The following is a 27,125-nucleotide window of genomic DNA, read 5'->3' on the forward strand; positions in this document are numbered from 1 at the left end:
AATCCAAATTTTACTTGAAACCTGAGTTCATCTGCCAGTGCAGCATTGTATTGCTGTGCTGCAGCTGAAGAGGCAGGTGAGAGCCCTCTCACCTTCTGCCCACAGAGGCTGTGCTGTGCGCCTAGTGCCCTCTGCCTTTCTTTTCTGTCTTGCCCATCCTGCCTTTCCTCTCACCCACCCACCCTCCTCCTGTGATCAGCACAAAGCTGCTACAGCAGCCATTTTACCACAGTGTGTGGGTGAAACGAAGGAGGAACGTTTTCCCACAATAAAGGAGCAGGCAGAGGTAGGCAGAGCCAAAATCCAGAGCCCCATAATCATCCTGAGCTCTACTCTGCCTGTACCTGTCTGCCCGCACTGCTGGATAGGGAGCAGCTGATGGGTTACAGCTTGGAAGGCACTGCAGAGGACAGGTATACTGACAGTGCTTGGGAATTACAGGAAGGTCCTTTAGGCAGGTTGAAATATCTCCTTGTTGTGGTTTTTATCTTGTCAGAAAAATTGCATCCTTTCTTTTTCTGCTTTCAGTAATTTATAATGGCTGTCCCAAAGCTTTCGAGGCTGGTATTTGGTGGCCACAGACCAAGTTTGGCCAGCCAGCTGCTGTGCCATGTCCTAAGGGATCAGTGGGTAAGTTCCCTGGGTAAAACATTAACTACTTTATCTATGTGCCTGTTTGAGGGGAAAAAAAGAAAAAAAATGTGTACATAGGGAATGACATTAATTCATTTGGTCTAGAGATTACAGCATAGCTCATGCATATCACAAGCAGAAAAATTTAGCTAGCTGAAACTCAAAAACTGTTAATTTGGAATAGTAGCAATAAATAAATGCAAAAGTGCAGCAGATAAACATATCACGTACAGAAATTCTGTGTCTGTTTTTTGAAAAAAGCACAGTCCAATTTTCTATTTTCTGTTTGCTCTATCAAGCAATTCTTACACATGTAACTTTTAGTTTCTGGTGATTTGTGTCTTTAGCGATACAGCTCCTGTGGGCAAAGATAAAATGAGGAAAATAATTTACATGATGATTGCTTTACTGACATTGGAGACTAATAAAGCTAAGAGTTACAACAGAACTCGCGTTGTTCCACCTAACATCTTTTCTCTAACCCATAAGTCAGACGGCTGAAAAACACATTTTATAAAGCACAAGCAAATGGCAACCTGCTTTTTCATGTGTCCCTGAAAACTATCACATTTTCGAAAACAGAGTTCACAATCTTTTCTGAAGGCTGTTCTGTGGGAAATGAAACCTCTGTCTCATTTCTGGGCCCCATAACTCTCTGCTGCAAGCGCTCCTCAGGTTCAGTGAGTTTTAAATGGTTATGTGACTTCCCCAAATATTACTGGGGGGAGGTCACTGCCTGTAAGTGTGTAGAAAATTTATGGTCAACCAAGTTCCTGTTCTGAGGATATTAGGAGAGAGAATTGATTATTCTTTTTAATAAGTGAAGAATAGTTACATTATTGAACAGTATGAAGTTGAATTAAAATAAGTTTTCTGCACTGTTCTTGTGGTTGACCCCAGTGTCTCTTGTAGCAAACAGGCTAGAAGATAAGGGTACTTGCAGGAATTGCATGTTTTAAGTGAATTTTACAGAACATTCAAAAAAAATAAGGTTTATAGTAACGAATACTCAGATTAAGAACCTGAGGCTTAATTGTATTCACCTGATCGTAGAAGAGAAATAATATAATTAGATATTGTTCAATTAATTATAATTCTTATTTAGATATTAGTAATGGCTTAGACACATGCAATATGCTACGTGCAAGTTAACTAGCACAATGTAAATTTTGAATTTGATAGCTTGCAATTCATTGTGAAGGATCCACAGCCAAGAATCACATTTTAAAATTATTTGACAAATAGTACAAAATAATAGGCTAAATTAAACAGTAAGCTGCTCACAGACCATTCACAAGTGGCAAAAGGCAATTATACATGTTGGCTGAAGTGTTTATGCGTGCAGCATGCAAAGGTGCCAGCACATTTTGACATGAAGACACATTCTTCCAGGAGGTCTTCCTACATAGGCTATTGCACAGAAATCTGAGCAGGGATATGTTTTCAGAAATATTTAGGAAATGCACAATCTTTCTCATATTTGGTATAAATAAATTGCTGATTTCATTTGAGAACATTAGGACAGAAAGGCTGAGAGTGGTTGGGTAGATCTTGAAGCTTGCCTAACTTTTCTATGAAGCCTGAGGAAAACAATTCATGAAGTTTAGTAGTCTTTAACTTTTCTCAGACAGAAATCCCAGTTTGGAAAGTGAAATACGTGCGTAGCTCTAAGAAACTTGAAAATGTAGGAAGTCTTGAAAGTCTAGGATATTTGAAATCTATGAAGATTTACCCAGCACAATTCAGGACATTGTTTATCATTAATGCTTTGTTTCCTTCAGGAAACGCAGTTCGCCATTGTAACATTGAGAAGGGCTGGCTGCCTCCTGAGCTTTTCAACTGTACCACCAGCACTTTTGTCGATCTAAAAGTCATGGTAAGCTGTGTTTTCTCAGTTTTGTCTTTATTTTGTAAATGATCATCAATTCAGACTCCAGTTTGCTATCCCTGCACTCTGTCTTTTGTCTGAGTCCCTCATTTCCCATCATGCTTTTCTGAGTCTCAGTTGCATTTTCCATTGAGTTGTCCCGTCAACCCTTTCTCAAGACAAACACCATTTTGATCAAACAACTTCTTTGTGGCAAAAATCTCTAAATTATGATTGTCTTTGTAACTAGAATGAAAAAAAAAAGATAGTATCGTTGGGTTTTTTCTTCCTTCTTGTCTCTGATTCAGAATGAGAAGTTACACCACAATGAGACCAAGTTGGATGGAGACAAAACTATACGGATCGTGAGAGTGCTGCAGAATGCCACCAAATACACACACAGCTTGTATGGCAATGATGTGAGGACAGCTTACCAGATGATGATCCGGGTCCTCCGATACGAGAGCCAGCAACAAGGGTTTGACTTGGCAGCCACGAGGGACGTGGAATTCAATGAAGTAAGAGAGATATTGTGCTGAGCCTTTACAGTTCCCCTTAAAAGTTTTATGGCAATGGATAATTAAATTTGACTTTGAGGTGGAGTGAATATCATGTAATTGCTTAATCTGTTTCACAAATGAGTCAGTCTTCTCAGTTTGGAATGGAAGGTTGGTTATGTGTGTGTGTGTATCTGCACATATGTGTATATAATACAGATATCATAGAAAGATCTGTTATAGTAAATATCATCGTAGTAACAACCAAAAGCAAAATTCCCCAAATGAAAAAATAATCAAGTTGTTGTGTTATTCCTGAATCAAATAGCTTTGTGTACCATATTCAATTTTGTTGGAAAACCTACTTATGTGATCATTTTCATTTAAATGTGCATTGAACTAGCTCTGAGCTAGTTAATGAATCTGAAGATTTCTTACAACTCAGTTTGAAAACATTTCAGTCATGTTTATTTAAAAGCTGGTACATTGAAAGACACCCCATACTGTATTGATATTTTAAGTGATTCAAGCACATACAAAAATGAGTTCCAGAGGGCTTCTGCTAGTCAGAGCATTCATGAAGGACCCAGTTATTAGCAATGACCTGACCAGGTCTAGAGAACAAGCTGTAGCACCCTCCCTGTCTGGGGGAAACACACAGTTGTGGTGAAAAAATGTGAGGTACCAAGGAAGCTGGGAGTTTTCTGTGGTCTGAAAATGTGAAGGTTGTATGACCCATGTCAGGCTCGTAGAGCTCTCCTCATTGCCATGCATGCTGCACGATAGTGCTCTCCACACTTGCCAATACTATTTCCAAGATCCCGACCGTGGCACAGCACAGAGTTCAAGCTAAATCATCCTGCTGGACCTGTGCTAGCAGACCCCAGAGCTCAGGCACCAGTGTAGGGATGCTGGAACAACCTTCCATGGGCCAAGACCAGCCTCTGTGCTGGCCAAAGGTCATCTGGCTCCCTTTGAAGGTGTGTGGCACCCAGCTCACTGCTCATAGTGCTCCAGGAGGACCAGCCAGGTCAGGCAGATTTTGGGGTGAACGTGGAGACCCTGTGCAAGGCCAAGCTGCACCTGGAGAGGATGTCCCTGGGGAGGTGGAAGCAGGGGGAAATGTGGCTGAGAAAACTCTTCAGTGTCTTGGGCTGTACAGTCAACAGAAAGCATAGAATTTCTGAAACATTTCACATTTTAGGTGCACCAGATTTTAAGAGATTCAGTTTTTCCTCTCCTAAGGAGACACTGTGCTGACAAACTTGTACCTGCAGACTGCGGAGTGAATGAATTCCCCCATTCAGATCTTGAGAAGAAACTTCATTTTAAGCATGTTCTGTTAAGTAAAAATAAGAACAATAAGCAAAAAAAACCTGTTTGGAAACCTCTGCTCTAATTTATTATTCTCTACACTTGGCACTGAAACTCATACAGATGATGTTTTCAAGAACTCCCTAAATATTTTTAGGATAGGTCAGGAATTGGAAAACTAATCAGTAAAGCTCATGAGAAAAAGAGGTAACGTTCTAGACTGAGAGAGCACAAGGGGAGAAGGATTTTATTTTTTTTTATAGTCTCAGGTAGAAGCCTGAAAATAGGTAATAAAAAAGCATAAATGACGTTCACAAACACCGAGGAGACCTGGTACCAAGTACAGCATATGTCTCCTGCGTTCCTGGAGAACCATGTAGTGCTTCTCACCCTAGATAAAGGTAGTCATACTGGCAGCCTCTTTTATCTCAGATACACACTTGCATACTCAGACAATACTTAGAGAATATAGCATCTTCTCTGTCTGCTTCTAAATATTGACCATGGCTATTTTACCATATTACCATTTACCAATTCCTACCATAATTTATGCAGATTTTACCTTAGGTATGAATTAGGTTTTGACACAACAGTGTAGTTCATATGTACACCAAGATCAAAAACTTCTTAACACCTTTCCCATTTAAGCCATTTAACACTCTTTTCTGGGGTCTTCTTCCATTCACCCTGAGGGTCCCTTTGCATATTCTTGTAAGAAAGGGCAGAAGGAGCAGGTCCTCAGCTAGAACTTCCTTTTTAACACTGTTTGTAAGCAACATAAGAATGAGGGGAGAACATGATTTAAGTTTTCTTACATATTTTCAAGTTTGTATATGTAAGTTTATAGTCCCGCTTGTCATTCTTTGCCAAGTAGGTTGTCCTAGTAAAGTAAAAAAAAATCAAAATAAGAGAAAGCAATATCGCTTTCTTTTGATTTTTAACATATCATGTTATTTTGATTTCTCTGGGGGAGTTCTTTAGTGTACATACCAAGCACTCTGCTTTTCTTGTCTCTCATCTCTCCGAGACAAAGAAAACATGATTAGGTTTTCCTTCTGCATTTTCTTGCTAGGTTTCCTGTCATAAAGGGGAAAGAGAGTAGGCAGTTCTTACAGCCTCCAGTTTTGGCTTACTTTGCTTATAAAAGGTTTGGAGGGATTTGCTTTATGTAACAAAAAAACCTCAGGATGAGTAACTGGTGTGCGTATTTTCATATGGCTTCAGTAGAACATGCCTGCATTAGCATATTTCATTATACACTCACTGAGGCAGTAATGCCAATCATTTTCAATATTCCTCACTTGAAACCCAGCGTTTTGTTTGCTTCATAATTTAGGCTTGTACTTTGTTTCTCAGAATATTATCAAAGTGGGTAGTGCTCTACTGGACCCCAGCAACAAGGAGCACTGGGAGCAAATTCAGCGAACAGAGGGTGGCACCGCTCACCTGCTCAGACATTATGAGGACTATTTCGACAATGTGGCCCAGAACATGAAGAAAACCTACATGAGACCTTTTGTCATTGTTGCCACTAACATGAGTGAGTATCTGTGTTGAAAACTGCCATTTTGTATTAGAGCTTTAAAAATGTGCTGGATAGAGTTGCTAGCTATTTGTTTTAGCAGTACCCACTGAGAAACAACATACTTGGATTTTCTAATCTAATTACTTCATTCATTTCAAGTCAATTGAGCCTTGATCCATGTCTCTCAGTTGCCATGGGGTCCTCCTGGGAGGTGTCTGATCTGTTTTCCTTCTGGGCTGTGCCATTGGTCTGTTGCATTTTGTTGCAGCCACAATAGTGTACAGGTGGTAGGAAGGACAAAGTTGGTAAGTAAAGGTAAGGCCTTTTGAGACCACCTAGTATGGTTGAACATAGTAGATCATGTTCTTGAAAGAATCACACCATGAGCACCCAAAGAATTACTGCAATACGAAAAAAAAAACCCCTACTACTGATCGTATACCTCTGATTTTCACACGTCTTCCCAGCCTGGAACCTATCCAGAAAATCATGTTCAGTAGAAATCCCTGTGCTGAAAGGCATTTTCTCAGAATCATCCATCCAAGCCTTCAAACATCCTCCCAGCCTTGCAAAAGCCAACATCAGAGCAAAATCCTTGGGATCCAAAATATCCTTAGAATTATAGAATCATTTAGGTTGGAAAAGACCTTTAAGATCATCAAGTCCAGGTAAACCATGTCCCTAAGCACCACATCTACATGTCTTTTAAATACCTCCAGGGATGGTGACTCAACCACTTCCCTGGACAGCCTATTCCAATGCTTGATAACCCTTTCAAAGGTGAAGAAATTTTTCCCAGTATCCAATCTAAACCTCCCCTGGTGCAACTTCTTTTTCTCTTGTCTTATTGCTTGTTACTTGGGAGGAGAGACCGACACCCACCTCGTTACAACCTCCTTTCAGGTAGCTGTAGAGAGCGAGATAAGGTCTCCCCTGAGCCTCCTTTCTCCAGGCTAAACAACCCCAGTTCCCTCAGCTGCTCCTCATACGACATGTGCTCTAGACCTTTCACCAGCTCTGTTGCTCTTCTTTGGACACACTCCAGCACCTCAATGTCTTTAGTGAGGGGCCCAAAACTAGACAAATATTCAAGGTGCGGCCTCACCAGTGCCAAGTACAGGGGGACAATCACTTCCCTGGACCTGCTGGCCACACTATTTCTGATACAAGCCAGGATGCTATTGGCCTTCTTGACGACCTGGGCACACTGCCAGCTCATATTCAGGCAGCTGTTGACCAACACTCCCAGGTCCTTTTCCACCAGGCATCTTTCCAGCCACTCCTCCCCAAGCCTGTAGTGTTGCATGGGGTTGTTGTAACCCAAGTGCAGGACCTGGCACTGAGCCTTGTTGAACCTCATACAATTGGCCTCGGCTCATTGATCCAGCCTGTCTAGATCCCTCTGTAGATCCTTCCTAACCCCGAGCAGATCAACACTCCGGCCCAACTTGGTGTCATCTGCAAACTTAGTGAGGGTGCTCTTGATCCCCTCGTCCAGATCACTGATAAAGATATTAAACAGAACTGGCCCCAATACTGAGCCCTGGGGAACACCACTTGTGCCCAGGTGTGGGTCTAAACTGAGAAGGAAACATCAAATATACCAAGACACATTCCCCACCTATCAAAGTAAATGCCTCCTCTGAACAGCAAATAGCAGCTCCTGCACTTTCAGGACTGTGATGTACTTCACAGATGTCCCGCAGTATGCGTGCAAGTGAAGCACAGCAACCACAGCCTGGTCGACCTCTTTCCCCATTTTCTTCCCTGCCCTCTCTATTTCATTTTCTCCCCAGGTACCAGCAGTCTGAGCTGATCAGGTGTTGGTGATAGTCCTGCTCTGAGTGGGAGGTGAGACTGAGCTGGGTGACCTTCAGGGGTCCCTCTCAAACAGCATTGCTATCTGGTGTTCCTTTCAGAGGTGATCTAAATTTTTATCAGCCTGAACTTGTATTTAACTTTTCAAGCTGCTACTGCTATTTCAGACCTGAAGAAGGGCTCATGTGCAAAAAACTTGTCTTATTATGCCAGCTACACCCATTCGTATAAGAAGTGAATTTACCTTTGCCTACAAACCTTGTCCTGAGATCGCTTCACGTCCACAGTCACAGGGGCAAAAAAAGCAAAGGCATCAGACAGTCAAGCTACAAAGTTATAAAGTACTGCATCAACTCCAGGGGGGAAGGATTATTGTTGAACTAAGCCAAACTGAAATACTTTGATTTCTGTTTAATAAACCAAAACCAAAATATTTCCTTTTAATTCAGACGATCAGAATCAAAATATTTTTATCTTCACACTCAGAAAAAAGTATGCTCAGTATTTTAACTGAACTGAGATGAAAACAAAACCCAGAATTTCTTGCAGGTTGTAAATCGTGATTTTTTTTGACCAGTTCTTCCTGAGTAAAAGGCGTGAGCTTGGGAGGGATGAGGCAACTCTGGCCTGAAAGGGGTCTGTTTTCTTTTGAACAGTTTTTCCAGGTGAACGTGGTGTTAATGGAGTTTCATTGTGGCTCATCTGGGAGTTATTTAGAGACTAGGAAAGGAATGGGAATTTACAGATCTTAACTTGGATATTTCTTCATATAGAAACTTGCAGTGGATCACAGCTTTCAATGTAGGGTTACCCCCAGGACTTCCAGCTTCTCACTTTTATTAGAACATCTAAATTGGCACTCAATGACTTCTCTTAAATGGGAAAGTTCAAGCCAACTCAGCTGCTTTTAAATATTTTGGCAGTTAGACAACAGGCAGAGCTGATGAGGTGAGGCAGCGAGGAACTGCTAATGTAGAGGAAGGAGAACTAGAGGAGAGGACTAAGGAGTAGTACCAGGTAAAATCCAGATTATTTTCTTTGCTTAGCCGACTTTGCAGTTTAACAGATGTAGAAGAATTATATTTCTGAAGCAGCAGATTTAGTTCTCCCTACAGGAAGCAAGTCTGAAATTGGAACATGCCATTTCTGTATTCCCAGTGTTTTCAGTAGTCTTTTCCTAGTGTGAGATACTGTCTTGTGAAATCCTTTCCACTGCAAAATAAGTTGATAATTTGATAAATGTAACATAATGCTGACATGTAAACTTTCAGTTATCATTTAAGGTATTAATTGAGAAAAACTAAATTTGACTTTATATTTTGTGGTTTAAATGACTTCTCTTCATTGTGCAGATATTTTAATCAATCAATCATGTTTCATTTTGTCGCAGTATCATATTTGAAAGCATTGAAGTTTATTTTATGGGAACCTTTTTTTCCCCCAGTTATTGCTGTTGACATCTTTGACAAGTCTAATTTCACGGGAGCTAGAATACCACGATTTCATGAGATTAAAGAAGATTATCCAAAAGATCTGGAGTCATCTGTTGTCTTCCCTGATACTTTGTTCAGACCTTCAGACAGGAAAGGTAAAACCCTTCTGCTGACGTTCGGAGGGCAATTTTTACTAGCTCCCAAGGAGTGTGATTAATCCTCGCAAAGCAAAGTGGTACTAGGGTGAGAGCAGGGCGACCATCTACACAAGTGAACATTATTTAGGGATGGAGCAGCTGTGCATACTTCTGAGGCATTTTGCCTGCCGGCAGCGACAGGAGTATGGGGGGCTGCATAACTGGCTGTACCTGTCTATCAGGTCTCATTCGCAGCCCCTCGAACCGCCCTGTCAATGCAAGAGAAATGCTCTGCCTCAATTCCCAGCCGGGTAGGACGGGACAGCCACCTGGAGCCTGCAGCCCCACAGCCACCTTCCCCTGGTCCCTGCAGAGAGGGAGGGAGGTGGTGTGAGAGATGGAGAATCCCAATCCAGGAGCAGAGCCATGTTATCAGAACTAGACAGCAAATAAAGTTTTGAGCTGCGCAGGGAGACGGGCGATGAGGGAGAATACTTGGGGAATTACCTGCTTGCAGTGTCTCTGAAGTACCCTGAGATTGCTGAGAGGAGCCACAAGTTACCTTGGGCAAGAGAAGAGAGAAGAGGGTAATGCAAAGTGCAATAATTGTACATGTACCATGGTTGAATATCCTCTGAATGGGGAAATAGTGGCACTTGTGAAAATAACACATAACAATTAATAAGCTAATATAACTTTATGACTTCTTCATCAGAAACAGGGCACCTGCTTATATGACTTGTATCTTTTCTGTAAGAAAAAAGGGAATGTGAATTTTAAGAGATACTGCCAAAAATGAAAGCTCATTATATGACAGAATTAGCAGGGAGAAATCCCATGTGACCAGTTGGTGTATTCATAACACTAGCTTTGCTGTATATAAAGATACAGGCAATTAAATAGCATGCATATTATTTTAATGTTCTCCTTAAATCATGCACAGAATATTTACATACTTAAGGATCTTCTAGCTTAGAAATGGCTTATTTTCTATCTAGACTAAATAGTTATGCATGAGTCAATGGTTATTTGATTACCAGCTGTATAACTACAAAATGTGCTAAAATTTTATTAAAAATATCAAATATAACATTAATGTTATAAGCCTAGAGTTATAAAAACAGTAACGTTTCTGTATCTTTGCAAAGCAAAATTAACAGTTTAAATGGTAGCTCCAAAGTTGTGTGGAAGGAATTTAATATTTGTGTTAATTCCATAGCAGTGCCTACAATGAAGCCTTTGAATCAAAAATTATCCTCTAAAGTGAACAGTGATGCACTAAGCCCTGAGGGTGCTTTTGCAAAGAGAAGGAAGCGACACCCAGATGATTCAACACATCATACTGTTGCCATGGTCATTATATACCGATCTTTGGGACACCTCCTGCCTGAAAACTATGATCCTGACCGAAGGAGCTTGAGGTAAACTTCAGACCTGTTTGTGAATTGTGCATATCCCTTCTTCCAGTTGCTCTGAGTGTGCAGGGGAGACGGAGCTGCTTTTATACTGACCAAAGGTCATCTGTGCTGCAGTTGTCACTGCAGTACTGTCCATTGTCCCCCTCTGGCACACTGTGAGAGAATAACCATGTCAGTAGTGCCCACGGCTTTTGGAAACACATCTGTGTGGAAGGCTGATGGTGCATCTCCTTCACTTTCTGAGTGGAAGCAACTGGAAATCTTCTGTTTGCAGAACCTACCAAATCAGTGCTTTGCATTTTAATGTTTAGTTCACTGTGCAATTTTTCTCCTTCTGCAGATTGCCAAATCGCCCTATTATTAACACACCTGTAGTGAGCACAGCCATTCATAGTGATGGGGAGCTTCCTCCCAACCTGGTGGAAAAGCCCATCATAGTGGAGTATGCCATGCTGGAAACGGAGGAGAGAACGAAGCCCGTCTGTGTCTTCTGGAATCATTCCATCACGTATGTCTCCTGCTTGCTTTAGGGCTGTGCATGGCAACTGAAGAGAACTGAAGCAGAGAAGTTATGCCCAGGAAGATAATTCTGAAGGAAACCCCTCTTTGCTCAGTTTATTCAACTGGCAACTGGTTTCTGGTGGAATAGAGCCACGTAGTCATTTCCTATCAACCTGAGAAAAATTAAAATAATCGTCATAACTCCTCAAACAAAGGATTAGCCATGTGGTTTCTAACAAACCTGGTGCAATCATGTCTTTCTGCAGGGTTCCTTTTCACCCAGCAATAATAGATCTCACAATCTTCTTGTATTTGCTCATGCTTTTTGCCCACAGATGTATATCTGGACAGGCACAGTCCAACTCCAGAGCCTGAATTCATGGCTTATCTGAGGTTCCTAAGTCAGGACTCTCATTGCCCCATGCCCTCTTTTTAGGAGGTCATCTCCAGGAGATGTTTTAGTTCTTACATAGGCTGAATCTTCTCCTGTTACACTCCAGTGATTATGAGCAGAGTACATGGCAAGCAGGCACCCATCCTTAATGCTTCAGCCAAGGTCAGTGCAAAAAATTACAAAACCAAGTCTTCATGTTGGTAAAAAGGAGGACTGAGGTTTTGCAGATAAAATTATATGAGTAAAGATTATAAATTTTTCAATCTCAAATTTTTGAATTAAAAGTCAACCCAAAGACAGTTGCACTGATAAGAAGCAACTTACCTTTCATTCCATCAACTATTGTGGATTTGCTTTCATTTGTTTTAGTGAAAAATTAGAGGGAGAGGAAATACCTTCTTTGGGACCTTAGACCTCTTCCAGTTGTTAGGAGGCAATCGTAATACATAAGCAGAACATAAGGAGAGAGTATTTGGCTCTAAGAGGGAAGTGTGAGAGAAAAGATGAAATGTTCTGAACATGGCTCATTTAGGTCTTTTGTATTCAGTAAAATTAAAGATACAGACATATTTTTCTTGAAAATGTGAAAAAGGTTAAGAACTGTATATGCTTGTAAGTGTTTTGTTGGATTTATGGCATTGTGAAAACAGCACAGTCCTGTTGGAGATATTTCAAAAGTGTGGATAAAACAAGAAAATGTGTTGAAACGTAGCTACATGCTCTGCATGTTATGATTTCACAATATAGCAATTATTACATATATAATGCAATTTTCAACCATAAAACCAGGTATGTAGTGAGAGGATAATATTGTCTGCCCAGGGTAAGAGAAATAGCTGTTACTTGTTTCCTAACAACCCAAAAACTCTAGTAAACCTGTGGAAAAATCCATTAAAAGGCAGTATCCCGTCCTGGAAATAAAAGAGCTAACTAACCTAGGAAATGTTTACCTCCTAGTCAAAAGCTTCAGGAGATTATATCATTGAAAGGATCGAAGAGGCTACAGAAGTCTGTTATGTTTGCAAAAATAAACCACTCCATTTGCCTGCATGTAAAGTAGTATATTGGATTGTATGTACAGATGATTCTGCCAATTGTGAGAGAATGGCAAGTCCTTTGTCATAAATTTTTAAACATCGTATGGACTTGAATAACTCATTAGCTCTAAAGTGATTCATCTGTTAGCTATTTGCTGGCAACTTCAGTGACATTGTTGTCTGTGTTACGTCTTCCTACAACCACGGTTGAAAAGCAGCTCTTAAACTGCATGTAATGAAAGAATTTTTAAAAAGTGAGTACTTTTCAAGAGAAAGTGATATTAAAACTGTTTAACAATATTTTATTGCTGAATGAAAAAAATGTCTTGTCATATCTAATTAAAAACTCCGTAACTACAAGACTATTTTTATTACTTAGTAACTTCAGAATAGAATAATTAATATTGATACAAAATAATTTCTGAAGTCACTGGAGTTAACCAAGGCTGCATAGAGAAGAATCTTTAAGGGAGCGTTTCCCCCCCAATGTTAATACAAGAGTTCTCCTGATATGAAATATTATTTACCAGTATTAACCTTTTCTTGTGTACTTTTCAGGTGAACACTATAACAAAATCATTATTGCTGAAACATGTTTCCCATAAGAGCTCTACAAGCAGTGTCTAGATCTAGGGAAACAGAGATGACTCAAAAACATGTATCTCTCTGTGGTTTTGTTATTTTTATCTTTGTTACAGACAGTTTGCAATGTGCAGTTGCTTCCCTGTATTGCTTGTGTGGTCACTAACCCAAAAGCACATTTAAAGAAAATTTTTTTTTAACTCAAACGAGATTATTATAAAACCACAAAACTTGGTCATAAAAGCCAGCTGTCATATCAGAAACTACTTTTTAAGGCTTTTTAAGTTTAAAAAAACTCTAATTTTTAAGGCTTTTTAAGTTTAAGGCTTTTTAAGTTGATGATACTCTTTCAGGCAGGTGACAGCTATAAATATTTCTGTCTTGGTACTCACAGTCCTCTCTGGTTGCAGAGCAAGAGCTGCCCCGGAGAGCAATAGCAGCAGGAGGCAAGGGGAGATTGCCCTCAGAAATGCCTTTTTTCCCCACAGGATTGGCGGGACAGGTGCATGGTCCTCCAGAGGATGTGAGCTGTTTTCCAGAAACCAGAGCCATATCGCTTGCCAGTGCAACCATATAACCAGTTTTGCCGTCCTGATGGACATTTCAAAACGAGAGGTGAGTGATGTCAAGCTCATGATTTTTCAGGGCTTTGATTTTCGAGGGCTTTGATTCAAAACTTGAGCTTGAACTTTGAGCATGACTCAGAGCGTCATCACTGGGTCGATCCCATGTTGCAGTGTGTCTGGAGTGCGTTGCTCCATGCTTGACAGCACCCACCATTGGGTCTGCTGAAAGAAGCTTCTGCCTGGCTGATGCACCCCTGGATGTTGCCCGTACACACTCAACATGTTGAGTGATTTAAGAGGTGACATCATCCTCTGACTCCTGTTGGTCCTAAAGCAAATCAGTATGTTGAATCAGTAGTAATGAAAACACTGACATTCTGAGCAGTAGGTTTGATTGGAGGAAAAGAAAGAAAAACTCACAGAGGTCCTGTCTATCTGTCTTTCTACAGAATGGGGAGGTGCTTCCTCTGAAGATTGTCACTTACACAACCGTATCCATCTCACTGGTGGCTTTGCTGATCACCTTCATACTGCTGGTCCTGATCCGCACGCTACGTTCCAACTTGCACAGTATCCACAAAAACCTGGTGGCTGCCCTTTTCTTCTCTGAGCTTGTCTTTCTTATTGGAATCAACCAGACTGAAAACCCGGTAAGAGTTACTCTGTGCTTATTGCTTTAAAACAGGGAGTTCATATTGTGAATTTTACCTGCTCTCATCTGTTTCACGTTCTCTTCTTTTTTATTTCTGTTTGGCCTTGACAGTCATTTGAAAAACATCAGACTTTTAATATATTCTTGTGTGTTTTATGTGATTAACAGTAATGTCAGGAGATAGGGTTATATCTTATTTTCAGAGAATATATGACAGCAGCCCTGTTGAAGGCTTATCCCAGGAACTGAACCCTGAATACTGATTTCTTCCTTCCTTTCCATCAGTATGTTTTCTGTCTTGCTTCATCTGTTCAGTAGGAAGCTCTTCAGTTTCTTCTGCAGCAGGTACCTCACAAGCCCAAATGGCTCCTGGTGTTGGCTGGTAGGTTGTCAACTATGTGTTGCTGTGCGGGTGCTAATATGCATGTTGCACACTCACCATGGCCATTCTGGAGAAGCCACTTGCCAGGCATGGGACAGCTTGCTATATCCAAGAATCAGTAGGAAACCTGTCGCTTTGCTTTGTGCCTTCCAGCCACAGTGATTGCTGGCTTCAGCCCATCATCTCTGTTACCAAAGCTTAGTGCAGGCACCTCCAGCATTGTGCATGTCAAGAAACACAAGGTATGAATGGACTGAATATGAGATATATGCCACACATGAAGCATGTATGTTCTGTACCTAGGACATCATTGCTATCTCAACTGTGTAGCATTATATTTAGTATGGCTGCTGATTCTTAGTAACACCTGTCTCAAAAGTCATGGTTGCCATGCAGACAGGTAGGAGACAAACAGGCAAGGGTTCCAGCACTGCCAGGCTTCACAGTCACCTGTACCAAATGGGCAGCAGACAGATGGGAGATGACATGCAATAAAAAGAACGTCCTTAACAAATATGAAGAATATTCAAAATGTTAGTGTAGGGATTATCTGAACACTCTGAAGAAAATTTTTCTTCTAGAAATCCATTACTGTACATGTTTCAATCTAAATTTTGAGAGGGAACTACAATCTTGAAATGAAAACACACAAAAAAAAGAACCACTCTGATTCCACATTGTCCAAGCAGTAGAAGTGGGAGAATATACCTACATTCAATGAGCATCATCACAGCTATGGTAGTGACACCATGGTGCCTAACCATGCAGCCTCACTTGCTCTATAACTTAAGCCTAAAAGTGTCACCCAGGATTCTAATATTCATTTGAGCTACAACATACATTTTAGAAAGTATCTGACCTTGACTAATTTCAGCTTCCAGTAACTGAGTATTGTCAAGACCTTTTCCTAGTAAATTTGAGAGACCTCTCCTATAAAAATTTTCTTCCCAGGAAGCCTGTGTTCAATAGTATTTCTTCTGGAAAACTAAACAAAATTAAGCTGCTTAAATTCTTCAATTTCTAAGATTCAGGTTACTCTGTTGCCTTTCTTCTGGGCTTTCTTCCCCCACTTTAACCTTTTGAAAAATTGTGAGTGCTAAACTGGATGAAGCTTTCCAGCTGGTAGTGTCACTTCCAGTCCCATATTCTGATAAATCTCCTGCACTGGGAACTGCACTCCCTTCTCTTCTGCTATGGTGAGATCTTCTGCAGTGATCTGCCCTCTGGGATATGGTCTCACATCATGTGTGACCCACGTTGGTTTTGTTTTATAATTAACTTTGCTCAAATGAACTCAATTTACCAGCTGATCCACAGCACTCCGTGTAACTTGACCTTTCCAATTCTTTCTTGAGTACACCACTCATTTTTCACTGCATTTCACTGGCAAGGAGTTTATACTCTTTTTCTCTGACATGAATACTGAGGAGCAGTGGGCCAAGCCCATATCCCTGCAGAATCTTACCAAAAATTATGCAGTAAATGATGGCTCCTCATTTCCAGGTTCCTTTCATAATATCATGAAGCACCAAGCAAAGGTTTATAAGAGTAGTAAAACAGTTCATTACAGCAATGCCACAAATACTAATGGTCGTACTTGGTGAGACTGTTCTCTTTTGCTTCTTCTCATTTTTATGCTTTGGGGCTCATGGCATGATCATGTCCTGTACTGTTACCAGGACTCAATGAAACACCCCAAACCTTTAACCCACTTACAAAGACCTTTAAGTTACAGAATATATTTCATATGGCAGAAAGCCGCTCCTTACAGCCTACCCAGTCAATTTGAGAAGTTAGGAGGGCTGTAAGCCATGTCTGCTTGAGACAATTATTCATCTGTCTGTATGGAATGAGAGTTGTCTAACGAGTCATGCACTGATGAACATAAAGAGGTAAAGAATGCTGGAGCACAAATAATGCTGCGCTGCTTGGCACCCAGCCTGGCTTTTATGGGTTTCTGTAAATTAACAGTCACATTTTTGGGTGAGGTTTTAATCTTTCCCTGGACTATTGATAGAAAGTGATTTATTTTCTTTCTTTTTTCTTACCTGAAAAAGGTAATGTTCAGGGCAGCAGTCTACTCATATGCATGTGCAAGTAGGAACAAAAAAAGCACTGCTTACATAGAGGGAAGAAAGGTCTTTTATTTGGTGAGCCACATTTTCAATAACACTTGGTGTTATAATAAAGCTGATGCAGTAAGTGAATCCAGAAAGTTGGCAGTCTTTGTATGATTCCTTCACTCAGCAAAGTTAAACAGGGAAACCTACATCTCTGAGCATTATACCATGAAAAAACACTAAAAAGTCATGCCAAAATCTGAAAGCAGGGTCAGTGCTGCACGGGAACAAAAGGTTCCAAAACACAATGTAAAACATTTTGAAACAAAAATTGAATGGTTACACAAAGTGCTCTTAATTCAAGCTTATCAGCAGATCCTTGGCAAAATCCTTTGCTTTGCTTCTGAAACGGGAAGGTTAATGGTGAGATTTCAGTTCACGGTGTCGGATGCTTGTGGTCAATCCTGTTTTCACCCATCAAACTGTTAAGTTGGGAGGGTAAGCTGGTTAGCAGATATTACAGAAATGCAAGTCTGTGAAGGTTGGAAGTTTCAAGGTGGCCATTTGGTCACAAAGATGACTTCAGCTACCAGTTTGCCCACTGTAGCTGTTACTCTTAAGGACCCGGTCTCTTTGGTTTCAGCAAGTCCTTCATTTTTGCTGCTCTCAGCCTGACAGAGCTGAGTGGTCCACTTTGTGATGCTGATGTAGTATAAGAACCAGATCCAAACCTGGGACTAGAAGCTTCCCTTGTTCCTAGCCAAAGACATGAACTACCAGGCCAGCACTAGCCTGCTTTCTGCTGGTGCTCATGACTTCTGGGCCTGACTGCAAGTAGCACAACCTCAAGAGGAAGGTAGAGCCAAGCATTTCTGGACCCAGAATATCCTGCAGCCTGGCAATTAGGGCGGTTTTCTGCAGTGGACAAGAAGTGTGTTAACCCCCCTGCTCAAGCCAAGTAGAGCCTAGAAGCCACCCTTCCACTTTTTAGTCAAATACCCTGATTTCGACATTAGGTAAAAGATTGCTCTGCAGAGGAGGTGGTGATCTACTTCTGGCTGCATCATTTTAGTCCAGTGATGATGGCCAGGCATCCTCCATGACTTGTTGAAATACAGATGTGCAGGGTCCGCAGGGTTCATCAGTGAAGGGCAGAGCTGCAAGGACAAAAGAGATGGCCACTGCCTTACCCCTTGGATGCATCCATGGTCTTGCTTCTCAGGGTTTTTTTGAAAAAAGAGCCTGAGAAAAGGAGCTATAGATGGAACAGACCTTTTCAGACCCATGACACAAACACATAGGAGACTGTGAGACTGACATTTCATTTAACTGGTAAGAAAATTCCTCAAAGAAAGGCTGGATTCCTTTGGTTCAAGTCTACAGATCATCCATTGCTCATATTCAGCACATTCGCTTTTCCTGGGCTGAAGCTTCAGAGATTTCTGTCCCCAGAAGTGAATTTTTTTGAGCAAGAAGAATTTTCTCAGGGACTGGTCCTAAACTGAAGACCTAAGATCTTCCCACACCCCTCCTCCACCTCTGCCAAACACAAGGAGAGTTTCTTTGTACTTTTTAATCTACTAATACCAGGCACAAAACATGGTCTACTTTAAAACAAAACAAAACTGTACCAAAATAGCACACTTCCTTGGAGAGAGATCTCTCTCAAGTAGCAGAAAAACCCATAGGATTGCCCTTGATGTGGAAATGGGAGACACCGAATCAGTGTAGGGCTGAGGGTGGCCGTTCTCAGGAGCAATTTGATGGCTTTGCAGTGAGACTGGTTTAGCTGATGCAGTTAAACACACCGTGGCTGAATTTGGTGTAGTGGCATTGTGCGGGCGAGACTTAGCTGAGGCAGGGCAAAGGGGTCTGCAGCCTCCATAGGAGCATCCCCACCTCCTGCTTTGCACCAGAAGAGCCAGGAGCTCTGCCAGCCCTGCCCCTCCTGTGAACAGAACGAATTCAGTCAATAGCCAAAAATCCTCACCTTTTTAGCAAATATGCACAGAGAAATTAGCCACAGAATGTGGAGGGCAAGAGCAATGACCAAAAGCATGCTGGGTTGATAGGGTAAAACTGTACCAGGCTCAGAACAGGCCACATGATTTAAAAAAAAAAAAAAAAAGCTTTCACAATATGAACAGCTTTTCTAAAACTCAAAAAAACTTAATTAATGGCAGTGTATTTGTTCTGCCAAAACCTTTTTATTACACTTGCCTTTAGCTGCAGGGGGGACCCAGTGACTCACCAGGTTGTGATTCAAAGAGCAACTCTAATTTCCCTGCCCTTTCCCTTCTGCAGTTTATGTGTACCGTGATTGCCATCCTCCTGCATTATTTCTACATGAGCACCTTTGCATGGATGTTTGTGGAGCAGCTCCACATATACCGGATGCTGACTGAAGTGAGGAACATCAACTTTGGGCACATGCGGTTCTACTACGTTGTTGGATGGGGCATTCCTGCCATCATAACAGGTACCCTCAACCATCCCAAAACGGCTTCGTTTCCCTTCCCTGCCATCTTCACTGGCCAGATTCAGGAAAGTTGCCCCATCCCCTAGACAGCTGTGGGTGCACTCAACTACTGCTGTCACTTCAGTCTTTTCCTGAACAGGGGCAACACCAGATCATGTCTAGCAGAAGTCAGCCTGAATTTGGCAGATCTGTGTACCAAATGTCTGTTTCCCCATTTGAAGTGATACTGACAGTTTTACAATAACATAAACATAATTGCACACAGATTAAAACAGGACTTCATAATATTGCTTGGGAATAACAGTATTTTTATTTTAACAACTTTGCCAGTAGCCTTCGGAAATTTTCCTTCCCTGTGCTGGTACCTTGGGATATGGGCACGCAGTCTCTTGGGGAGGTAGCTGCAGTGGCTTCAGAAGCACTGCTGCCCACAGGACATTCCTGCCCTTCACTGGACATTCCTGTTGCCTACCCTTGACCAGCAGTAAATGCTCCCTGAAGTAGTTCTATTTAGTTTCAGTAGTTCTATTTACTTGGAATAAAAATGAGCTGGGAATACTCAAGCAGCCTTTTACTTCATTTCAGATACAAAAGCAATAACTTCCAGTTGAGGAAAAGTGATGAAAAGCTGGAGGCAGTAATCTTTTAAACCGTTCCAGGGTGATCCACAGGAGCACATCCATCTCCGCCCTCACCGTGCCTATTTTTGCAATCAGACATTTCCAGTGCTACCCTAAGCACATGGTGCTGCATTAATTCAGGCAGACAGCTCCTTGGGAAATACGCTTCACAGAACAGTTGGAGCGGGGTTTTTTGGTTCAACTATTTCAGCATGTATCTGTTGCCATATGGGAAATCAGATCATAGGCAGACAGTTAACTTTTATCCAATTACTTTTATTTTTACAGATAACAACATACTGTCAGCAATGGCAGAGGTTTAGTTGTCTCTCAGATCAAACTAATAGCTATCACTCATATACACTTGCAAAAATATTATGGAACAAGTTAGACTTGAAAATATATGGGGTTTTTTTCTGTGTGACTTAAGAAAGTGTAATACCAAAACATAGTGTAGGTTAGTACAGGTTAGTTCTTTCTCCAGAGAGAACTGATAAGTTTCTCCATATCACCTTGTGCATAAAAATTTCTACTTCTATCAATCTATCCAGAACACAGTGGAAAGCACAGCCCAGAAGCCTCTGCCACTCTAGACATATCCCTGACCTTTTAAATAGAAATCGTCCTTGAACTTCTAAACCATTTCAGACCTGTGTCACTTTTATCAGTGCATACAGGACTACTGCAGTATATTAAGGAATGTTTAAGTGCAGTCAGATAATTGGCAGCATCATTTCTGGTAGAAAAGTATCATTAAATAAAAATAAACAATTTGAATTTCAGAACACGTAACTCTTTAGAAGAATTTTGTCAGCAGGATTTTCTGTTTCATGCTTAGTTTCTCTCCTGAATTTTAAATTAATTCAGACCTTCTCAACAGCAGTATTACGCAATCTAAATACCATTTTTACATTTTTCTACTTAGATATTGTTCTCTGTGATATGGAACTGGTTTGCACTTTTAAAACCATGAGTTATGGTTCCAGTTTGTCTCCTGTAATTTAACCTCTGAATCTACTGAATTTGCAGTTCATTTAAATGAAAAGTCAGATCCCTATTACTGAGCAAGTCAGAGGATTTTGTGAAATGAAGGATAAAGAAAACTAAGCCTTTAGTTTGCCCTTCCAGGTTTAGAAATGATCTGAAGAGAAAATTATTTAATCATAGCATAAAGTGGGATTTCTTACCCCAAATAACTTTGTTACTGTACATATTTTAAATAAGCTTCTCTTATAAATTTTAAATTTTAATATCTAAACAGTAAAAGGATTCCAACTTCATAAGATGCATTTAAACATGATTTCTTTTGAATTGTTTTATGAGAGAAGGATTGTGTATGTTTCTTAATAGTGGAAAAGTCTAGATATGGGAAGAAATTTTAACCTTGGACATCCAAAGGACTTATTTGTTTTATTTGAAAGATAAATATCTAGCCCATTTTATCTTTATCGTAGTTATCCTGGGAAAAAAAAAAAAAAAAAGAACCTACAGTAGCAGTGGCTTTACTCTGTTTTGTTTAATTTTTTTTTCTGTTTTCCATGCTTAAACTGATATTCAGTTCAAGCTGGGATATAGTCGCCCTAAGGCATCTGTGATTGGACCGGGCTACTTGCAGAAGGGAACCTTGACATTTAGGGGGGTGGGGGAGAAAACTTAGCAAAATGTTTACATAGGGAACACCCCATCAGGGAAGAACCACATTTAATCACAGCATAGAAAAGCAAATTGCCGTGAATAGAAGTAGGATGGAAGTTGGGAGAAGGCTTACCGCCATCATAAGAGTGCGGATCTGGAATATTCCTCCATGACGAGCGATAGTGGAGCATTTTAAAATGGAGTTTGATCCATCTGGGAGAGGGATTTTATGACTTCCTTGCCTCAGGAGCAAAGGGATGCATTTGGCACCCAGCGAGACCCCTCCGGTTCTTCATGGCAACACACTAACTGGTTAGCATATTTGTGCTCTAACTGCTTTGCCATGGAGACTGCAGTGCTCATGTTGAAACAGGTTCTTACATAGCCCTAAAACCAATATCCCCCAGAAAATGGCACTTTCCAAATCTGCTGTTTGCTGAGAATACTAAGCAAGGTGATGAGTCAGGAGAGAGGTGAGACTGACCCAGAGTTGCCTGAGTCACACACGGCTGCTGAGCCCACAGGAGCTCAGAAGGGTTGAAACATGCCCCTCTGGCAGCACGTCCCCATGGCACGCTCTTGGCACGCTCCTGGGATGGGTGCTGGTCCCCACAGGATGCTTGGCCATAGGACCAGCCCCAGTTCCTGCAAACATCAGTTTGCTATCACACAGCCTGCACACTCAGTCTGCTCAGGACAGCCAGGCTGCAGCATTTAATTGGCATGCCAAAACGATTCTCTATATTACACTGCATTGGCTTAATTCTGCCTTTGGGTAAAGTGTTATTTCACATATTGTTGACTGCAGTAAAATTTGAACCATGTACCTGAAGACTGCAATTTGCCCTGTTTGTTTAATGGAGAACTTTAGGGTAGGATTTTCAGAGTGAAAAAATGTTGCTGTCTGCCAATTACTCTTAGAGCCAGATGTTTGGTCAAACTGTAGTTTAAATCAAGTCCCACTAATGGGGAAATCGAGTCCTGGGAAACAGACTGCGTCTATAGACTTACATCTGTATAAAATACTTTATGGTCCCTTAATCATTTATGGCTAATTCTTTCTGGATGGCAACTGCTGAAGGGGGTGGTGGAAGGCCAATGGGAGCAGGGAGGGAGACCAGTCCTATCTCATTCCACATTTCAGAGAAAACAGATCCAATATCCACTGCTTTGCCAAATAGCCATTTTAATTTTCATAGACTGTAGGCCTGTACCAGATGTGAATATTGGCTGTGGGCCAGCTTTAAGCAGCCTGGGTGAAACACAGCTACCTCTCCCTTTTTCAGTGTCATTTTATCAAACCACACTGCTTCAGTTCAGAAAAGGCGTTTATTAATGTACATGTATTCTAGCAGAGAACAGCACTGCCATCAACCTTGGCTGCCTCGTTGAGTCAGGACATACGCTTTAACACAGTAGGTGCCCTCAATGCCAAGACAACGTGCTGCAGCCGTTTACCATATGTCATTGGCCATAGACCTCATAGGGATCAATTTCTGTGTGTTGAAGAAGGAAGATCTCTGCAGATGGGGTACACCTGTCTCAAAAGGGGAAAAGGATCTTTGCACAAGAGTTAGCAGTGCTCGTTGAAAGAGCTTTAAACTAGATTTGAAGGGGGAAAGGGATAAAACCAGGCTTGCTAGAGAGAATCCTGGGGGCAGCACACCAATGTTTGAAGGATGGTGTGCTAGCAAGGTCCTTCAGTCTGCCATTCCAGTGTAGGTAGGCGATGGAGATCCGTGTAGAAACCATGAAAGTGCCTGAGAACAGTCATGTAGGAATTGGGCTTTCTCCCCCCAGAAAGGTGGCAGGATCCAACTGAAGTGCATCTACACCAATGCACACAGCATGGGCAGCAAACAGGAGCTGGAAGCCATTGTGAAGTGGGAAAACTATGATATAGTTGCAATCACAGAAACATGGTGGGATGACTCATACAACTGGAGTGCTACAATGGATAGCTATAAACTCTTCAGAAGGGGTAGGCAAGGAAGGAGAGGCAGTGGGGTAGCCCTGTGTATTAGGGAGTGTTTTGACTGTCTAGAGCTTGATGATGGTGACAACAGGATTGAATGTTTATGGGTAAAAACCAGGGGGAAGGCCAAAAAAAACAGATATCATGGTGGGAGTCTGTTACAGGCCACCCAACCAGGATGAAGAGGCAGACAAAATATCCTGTAAGCAGCTGAGAGAAGTCTCACGGTCACTAGCCCTTGTTTTCATGGGGGACTTCAACTTACCAGATGTCTGCTGGTTATACAATACAGTGGAGAGGAAACAGTCTAGGAGGTTCATGGAGTATGTGGAGGACAACTTCCTGACACAGCTGGTGAGTGAGCCAACTAGGGAAGGTGCCCCACTGGACCTGTTGTTTGTGAACAGAGAAGGACTTGTGGGGGATATGATGGTTGGAGGCCGTCTTGGGCATAATGATCGCGAAATTATAGAGTTTTTGAATCTAAGGGAGAAGTAAGAGAAGTAAGGGGGGGGGCGGTCAGCAGAACTGCTAGCTTGGACTTCCAGAGGGCAGATTTTGGCCTGTTTGGGAACCTGGTTGACAGAATCCCTTGGGAGGCAGTCCTGAAGGGCAAAGGAGTCCAAGAAGGCTGGACATTCTTCAAGAAGGAAATCTTACAAGCACAGGAGCAGGCTGTCCCCATGTGCCGAAAGACCAGACGGCAGGGAAGACAGGCCTGGCTGAACAGAGAGCTTTGGCTGGAACTCAGGAAAAAAAAGAGAGTTTATGACCTCTGGAAGAAGGAGCAGGCAACTCAAGGATGTCATGAGGTTATGCAGGGAGAAAATTAGAAGGGCCAAAGCCTAACTAGAACTTAATGTGGCTACTGCTGTAAAAGACAATAAAAAATGTTTCTGTAAATACATCAGCAACAAAAGGAGGGCTGAGGAGAATCTCCATCCTTTATTGCATGCAGGGGGAAACATAGTGATAAAGGATGAGGAAAAGGCTGAGGTACCTTTTTTGCCTCAGTCTTTAATAGTAAGACCAGTTGTTCTCAGGGTACCCAGCCCCCTGAGGGAGCTGACAGAAGTGCTCACCAAGCCACTTTCCATCATTTATCAGTAGTCCTGGCTAACCTGGGAGGTCCCAGTTGACTGGAAGTAAGCAAATGTGACACCCATCTATAAGAATGGCTGGAAGGAGGATTCAGGGAACTACAAACCTATCAGTCTGACCTCAGTCCCAGGGAAGGTTGTGGAGCAGATCATCTTGAGTGCCATCACGTGACACATACAGGACAACCACGTGATTAGGGCCATTCAGCATGGGTTTTTTGAAGGCAGGTCCTGCTTGACTAACCTGATATCTTTCTATGACAAGATGACCCACTTAGTAGATGAGGGAAAGGCTATGGATGTTGTCTACCTAGACTTTAGTAAAGCCATTTCCACAGCATTCTCCTGGAGAAACTGGGTGCTCATGGCTTGGTCAAGCATACACTTCACTGGGTTAAAAACTGGCTGGATGGTGAAGCCCAAAAAAGTGGTGGTGAATCGAGTTAAATCCACTTGGTGGCCAGTCACAAGTGGTGTTCCCCAGGGCTCAGTATTTGGGCCAGTTCTGTTTAATATCTTTATCAGTGATCTGGACGAGGGGATCAAGAGCACCCTCAGTAAATTTGCAGATGACACCAAGTTGGGCAGGAGTGTTGATCTGCTCAAGGGTAGAAAGGATCTACAGAGGGATCTAGACAGGCTGGATCAATGAGCCGAGGCCAATTGTATGAGGTTCAACAAGGCTCAGTGCCAGGTCCTGCACCTGGGTCACAACAACCCCATGCAACACTACAGGCTTGGGGAGGAGTGGCTGGAAAGCTGCCTGGTGGAAAAGGACCTGGGGGTGTTGGTCAACAGCTGCCTGAATATGAGCTGGCAGTGTGCCCAGGTCGTCAAGAAGGCCAATGGCATCCTGGCTTGTATCAGAAATAGTGTGGCCAGCAGGTCCAGGGAAATGATTGTTTCCCAGTACTCAGGACTGGTAAGGTCACACCTCAAATACTGTGTTCAGTTTTGGGCCCTTCACCACAAGAAAGACATGGAGGTGCTGGAGCGTGTCCAAAGAAGAGCAATGAAGCTGGTGAAGGGTCTGAAGCACAAGTCCTCTGAGAAATGGCTGAGGGAACTGGGGTTGTTTAGACTGGAGAAAGGAGGCTCAGGGGAGACCTTATCGCTCTCTGTAACTACCTGAAAGGAGATTGTAGCAAGGTGGTTGTGTTCTCTTCTCCCAAGTAACAAGTGATAGAGTGAGAGGAAATGGCCTCAAGTTGCACCAGGGGAGGTTTAGATTGGATATTGGGAAAAATTTCTTCACTGAAAGGGTTGTCAAGCATTGAACAGGCTGCCCAGGGAAGTGGTTGAGTCACCATCCCTGGAGGTATTTAAAAGACATGTAGATGTGGTGCTTAGGGACATGGTTTAGTGGTGGACTTGGCGTCGTTAGGTTAATGGTTGGACTTGATCATCCAACATAAATGATTCTGTGATTCTGTGATTTTGCAGGTCAAAGGCAGCAATCCCGGTCCGTTGTCATAAGGGCAAGGTGTAGGTCACCAAATTAGGCAGCACTGTAAATCAGCAGGTGGAGGTTGGGCTCAGAGACTCCCTTGAAATTGTCCAGGATTTGAAAAATAAAACAATAAAAGGTGTGTTCTTAACTCAATTGCCTTGGGGGTGTTAGCAGACTCCATTTCAAACAGTGCTGAAAGCAAGGGGAGATACCTGAGATGGCAGCTCAAAATGAATCCCACCTGAGCTCAAGTGGTTAACTCCTGTGAGTTCCCAGGTTCCTTTGTCTCTGGTGTTTAATTAGCGACAGCAAGCTCACAGCAGTTAAGAATGCACTTCTTTTTGTAGTATAGACATCTCCTCAGTTATGATTCATGTCATTCTGCTGCGTAGGCTTATTGAAATTCCTCAACATGTCACTCACCCTCAAGGCTTCATCACAGTGTGTGAATATGACTATAAAACTGTGCTGAAACAGAATTAATTTGGGACTTACATTTACTGTCATTTTTATGCAGCTGAACTTTGCTCTGGTAGTCAAACTCATAGTATCATTTGATACAGAGTGGCTAGCATAAAAGTTTTCATTTACAAAAGTTTTGTTTCAATATTTGCCTTGATTTTGACTTCCCAGACTGTCCTGTTAAACACATTTTGCTGTTACCATTTCATTTATCACACAGTGATTTAAAAATGTGCCTGGTTACATAGAAGATATCAGCAGCACCTTTCTGATATACTTTCTCTCCATTTTGTGACCCAGGGCTTGCTGTTGGTCTGGATCCACAAGGCTATGGAAACCCTGATTTCTGCTGGTTGTCTGTTCATGACACCCTTATCTGGAGTTTCGCTGGGCCCATCGTAATTGTTGTAGTTGTAAGTATGGTGGAGTTGGCATCCAGGGCTGTATCTTCCTTACTGCTACCTTTTCTTCTATGTTTTGTCAAACAGTAGTCATAATGTGAAGCAACTGTATTCTTTATATTTGAAGCCAATGTACTTGAGTATGCCTCTTTTGCTTAAACAGATAAGACATGAGCTAAGCTCCTGG

At 41.9% G+C, this 27,125-nt stretch overlaps 1 protein-coding gene across 5 annotated transcripts in view; it reads left to right on the plus strand.

The window, feature by feature from the left end:
- The window catches only part of CELSR1 (cadherin EGF LAG seven-pass G-type receptor 1), a 177,011-nt gene that overhangs the window by 137,278 nt on the left and 12,608 nt on the right, over nucleotides 1–27,125 (plus strand). For 3 of the 5 annotated variants that reach the window (XM_074827725.1, XM_074827728.1, XM_074827727.1), the window contains exons 16-26: nucleotides 529–630; nucleotides 2,415–2,509; nucleotides 2,809–3,018; nucleotides 5,668–5,851; nucleotides 9,099–9,242; nucleotides 10,444–10,645; nucleotides 10,983–11,150; nucleotides 13,645–13,771; nucleotides 14,172–14,372; nucleotides 19,121–19,295; nucleotides 26,838–26,950. In XM_074827725.1, the coding sequence (XP_074683826.1) occupies nucleotides 529–630; nucleotides 2,415–2,509; nucleotides 2,809–3,018; nucleotides 5,668–5,851; nucleotides 9,099–9,242; nucleotides 10,444–10,645; nucleotides 10,983–11,150; nucleotides 13,645–13,771; nucleotides 14,172–14,372; nucleotides 19,121–19,295; nucleotides 26,838–26,950 (1,721 nt within the window). The remainder of the gene's footprint in view (nucleotides 1–528; nucleotides 631–2,414; nucleotides 2,510–2,808; nucleotides 3,019–5,667; nucleotides 5,852–9,098; nucleotides 9,243–10,443; nucleotides 10,646–10,982; nucleotides 11,151–13,644; nucleotides 13,772–14,171; nucleotides 14,373–19,120; nucleotides 19,296–26,837; nucleotides 26,951–27,125) is intronic. The other 2 variants (XM_074827726.1, XM_074827729.1) reach the window with 1 other exon arrangement.

Source organism: Strix aluco, chromosome 5 (assembly GCF_031877795.1).
Source record: "Strix aluco isolate bStrAlu1 chromosome 5, bStrAlu1.hap1, whole genome shotgun sequence".
Classification (NCBI taxonomy): Eukaryota; Metazoa; Chordata; class Aves; order Strigiformes; family Strigidae; genus Strix; species Strix aluco.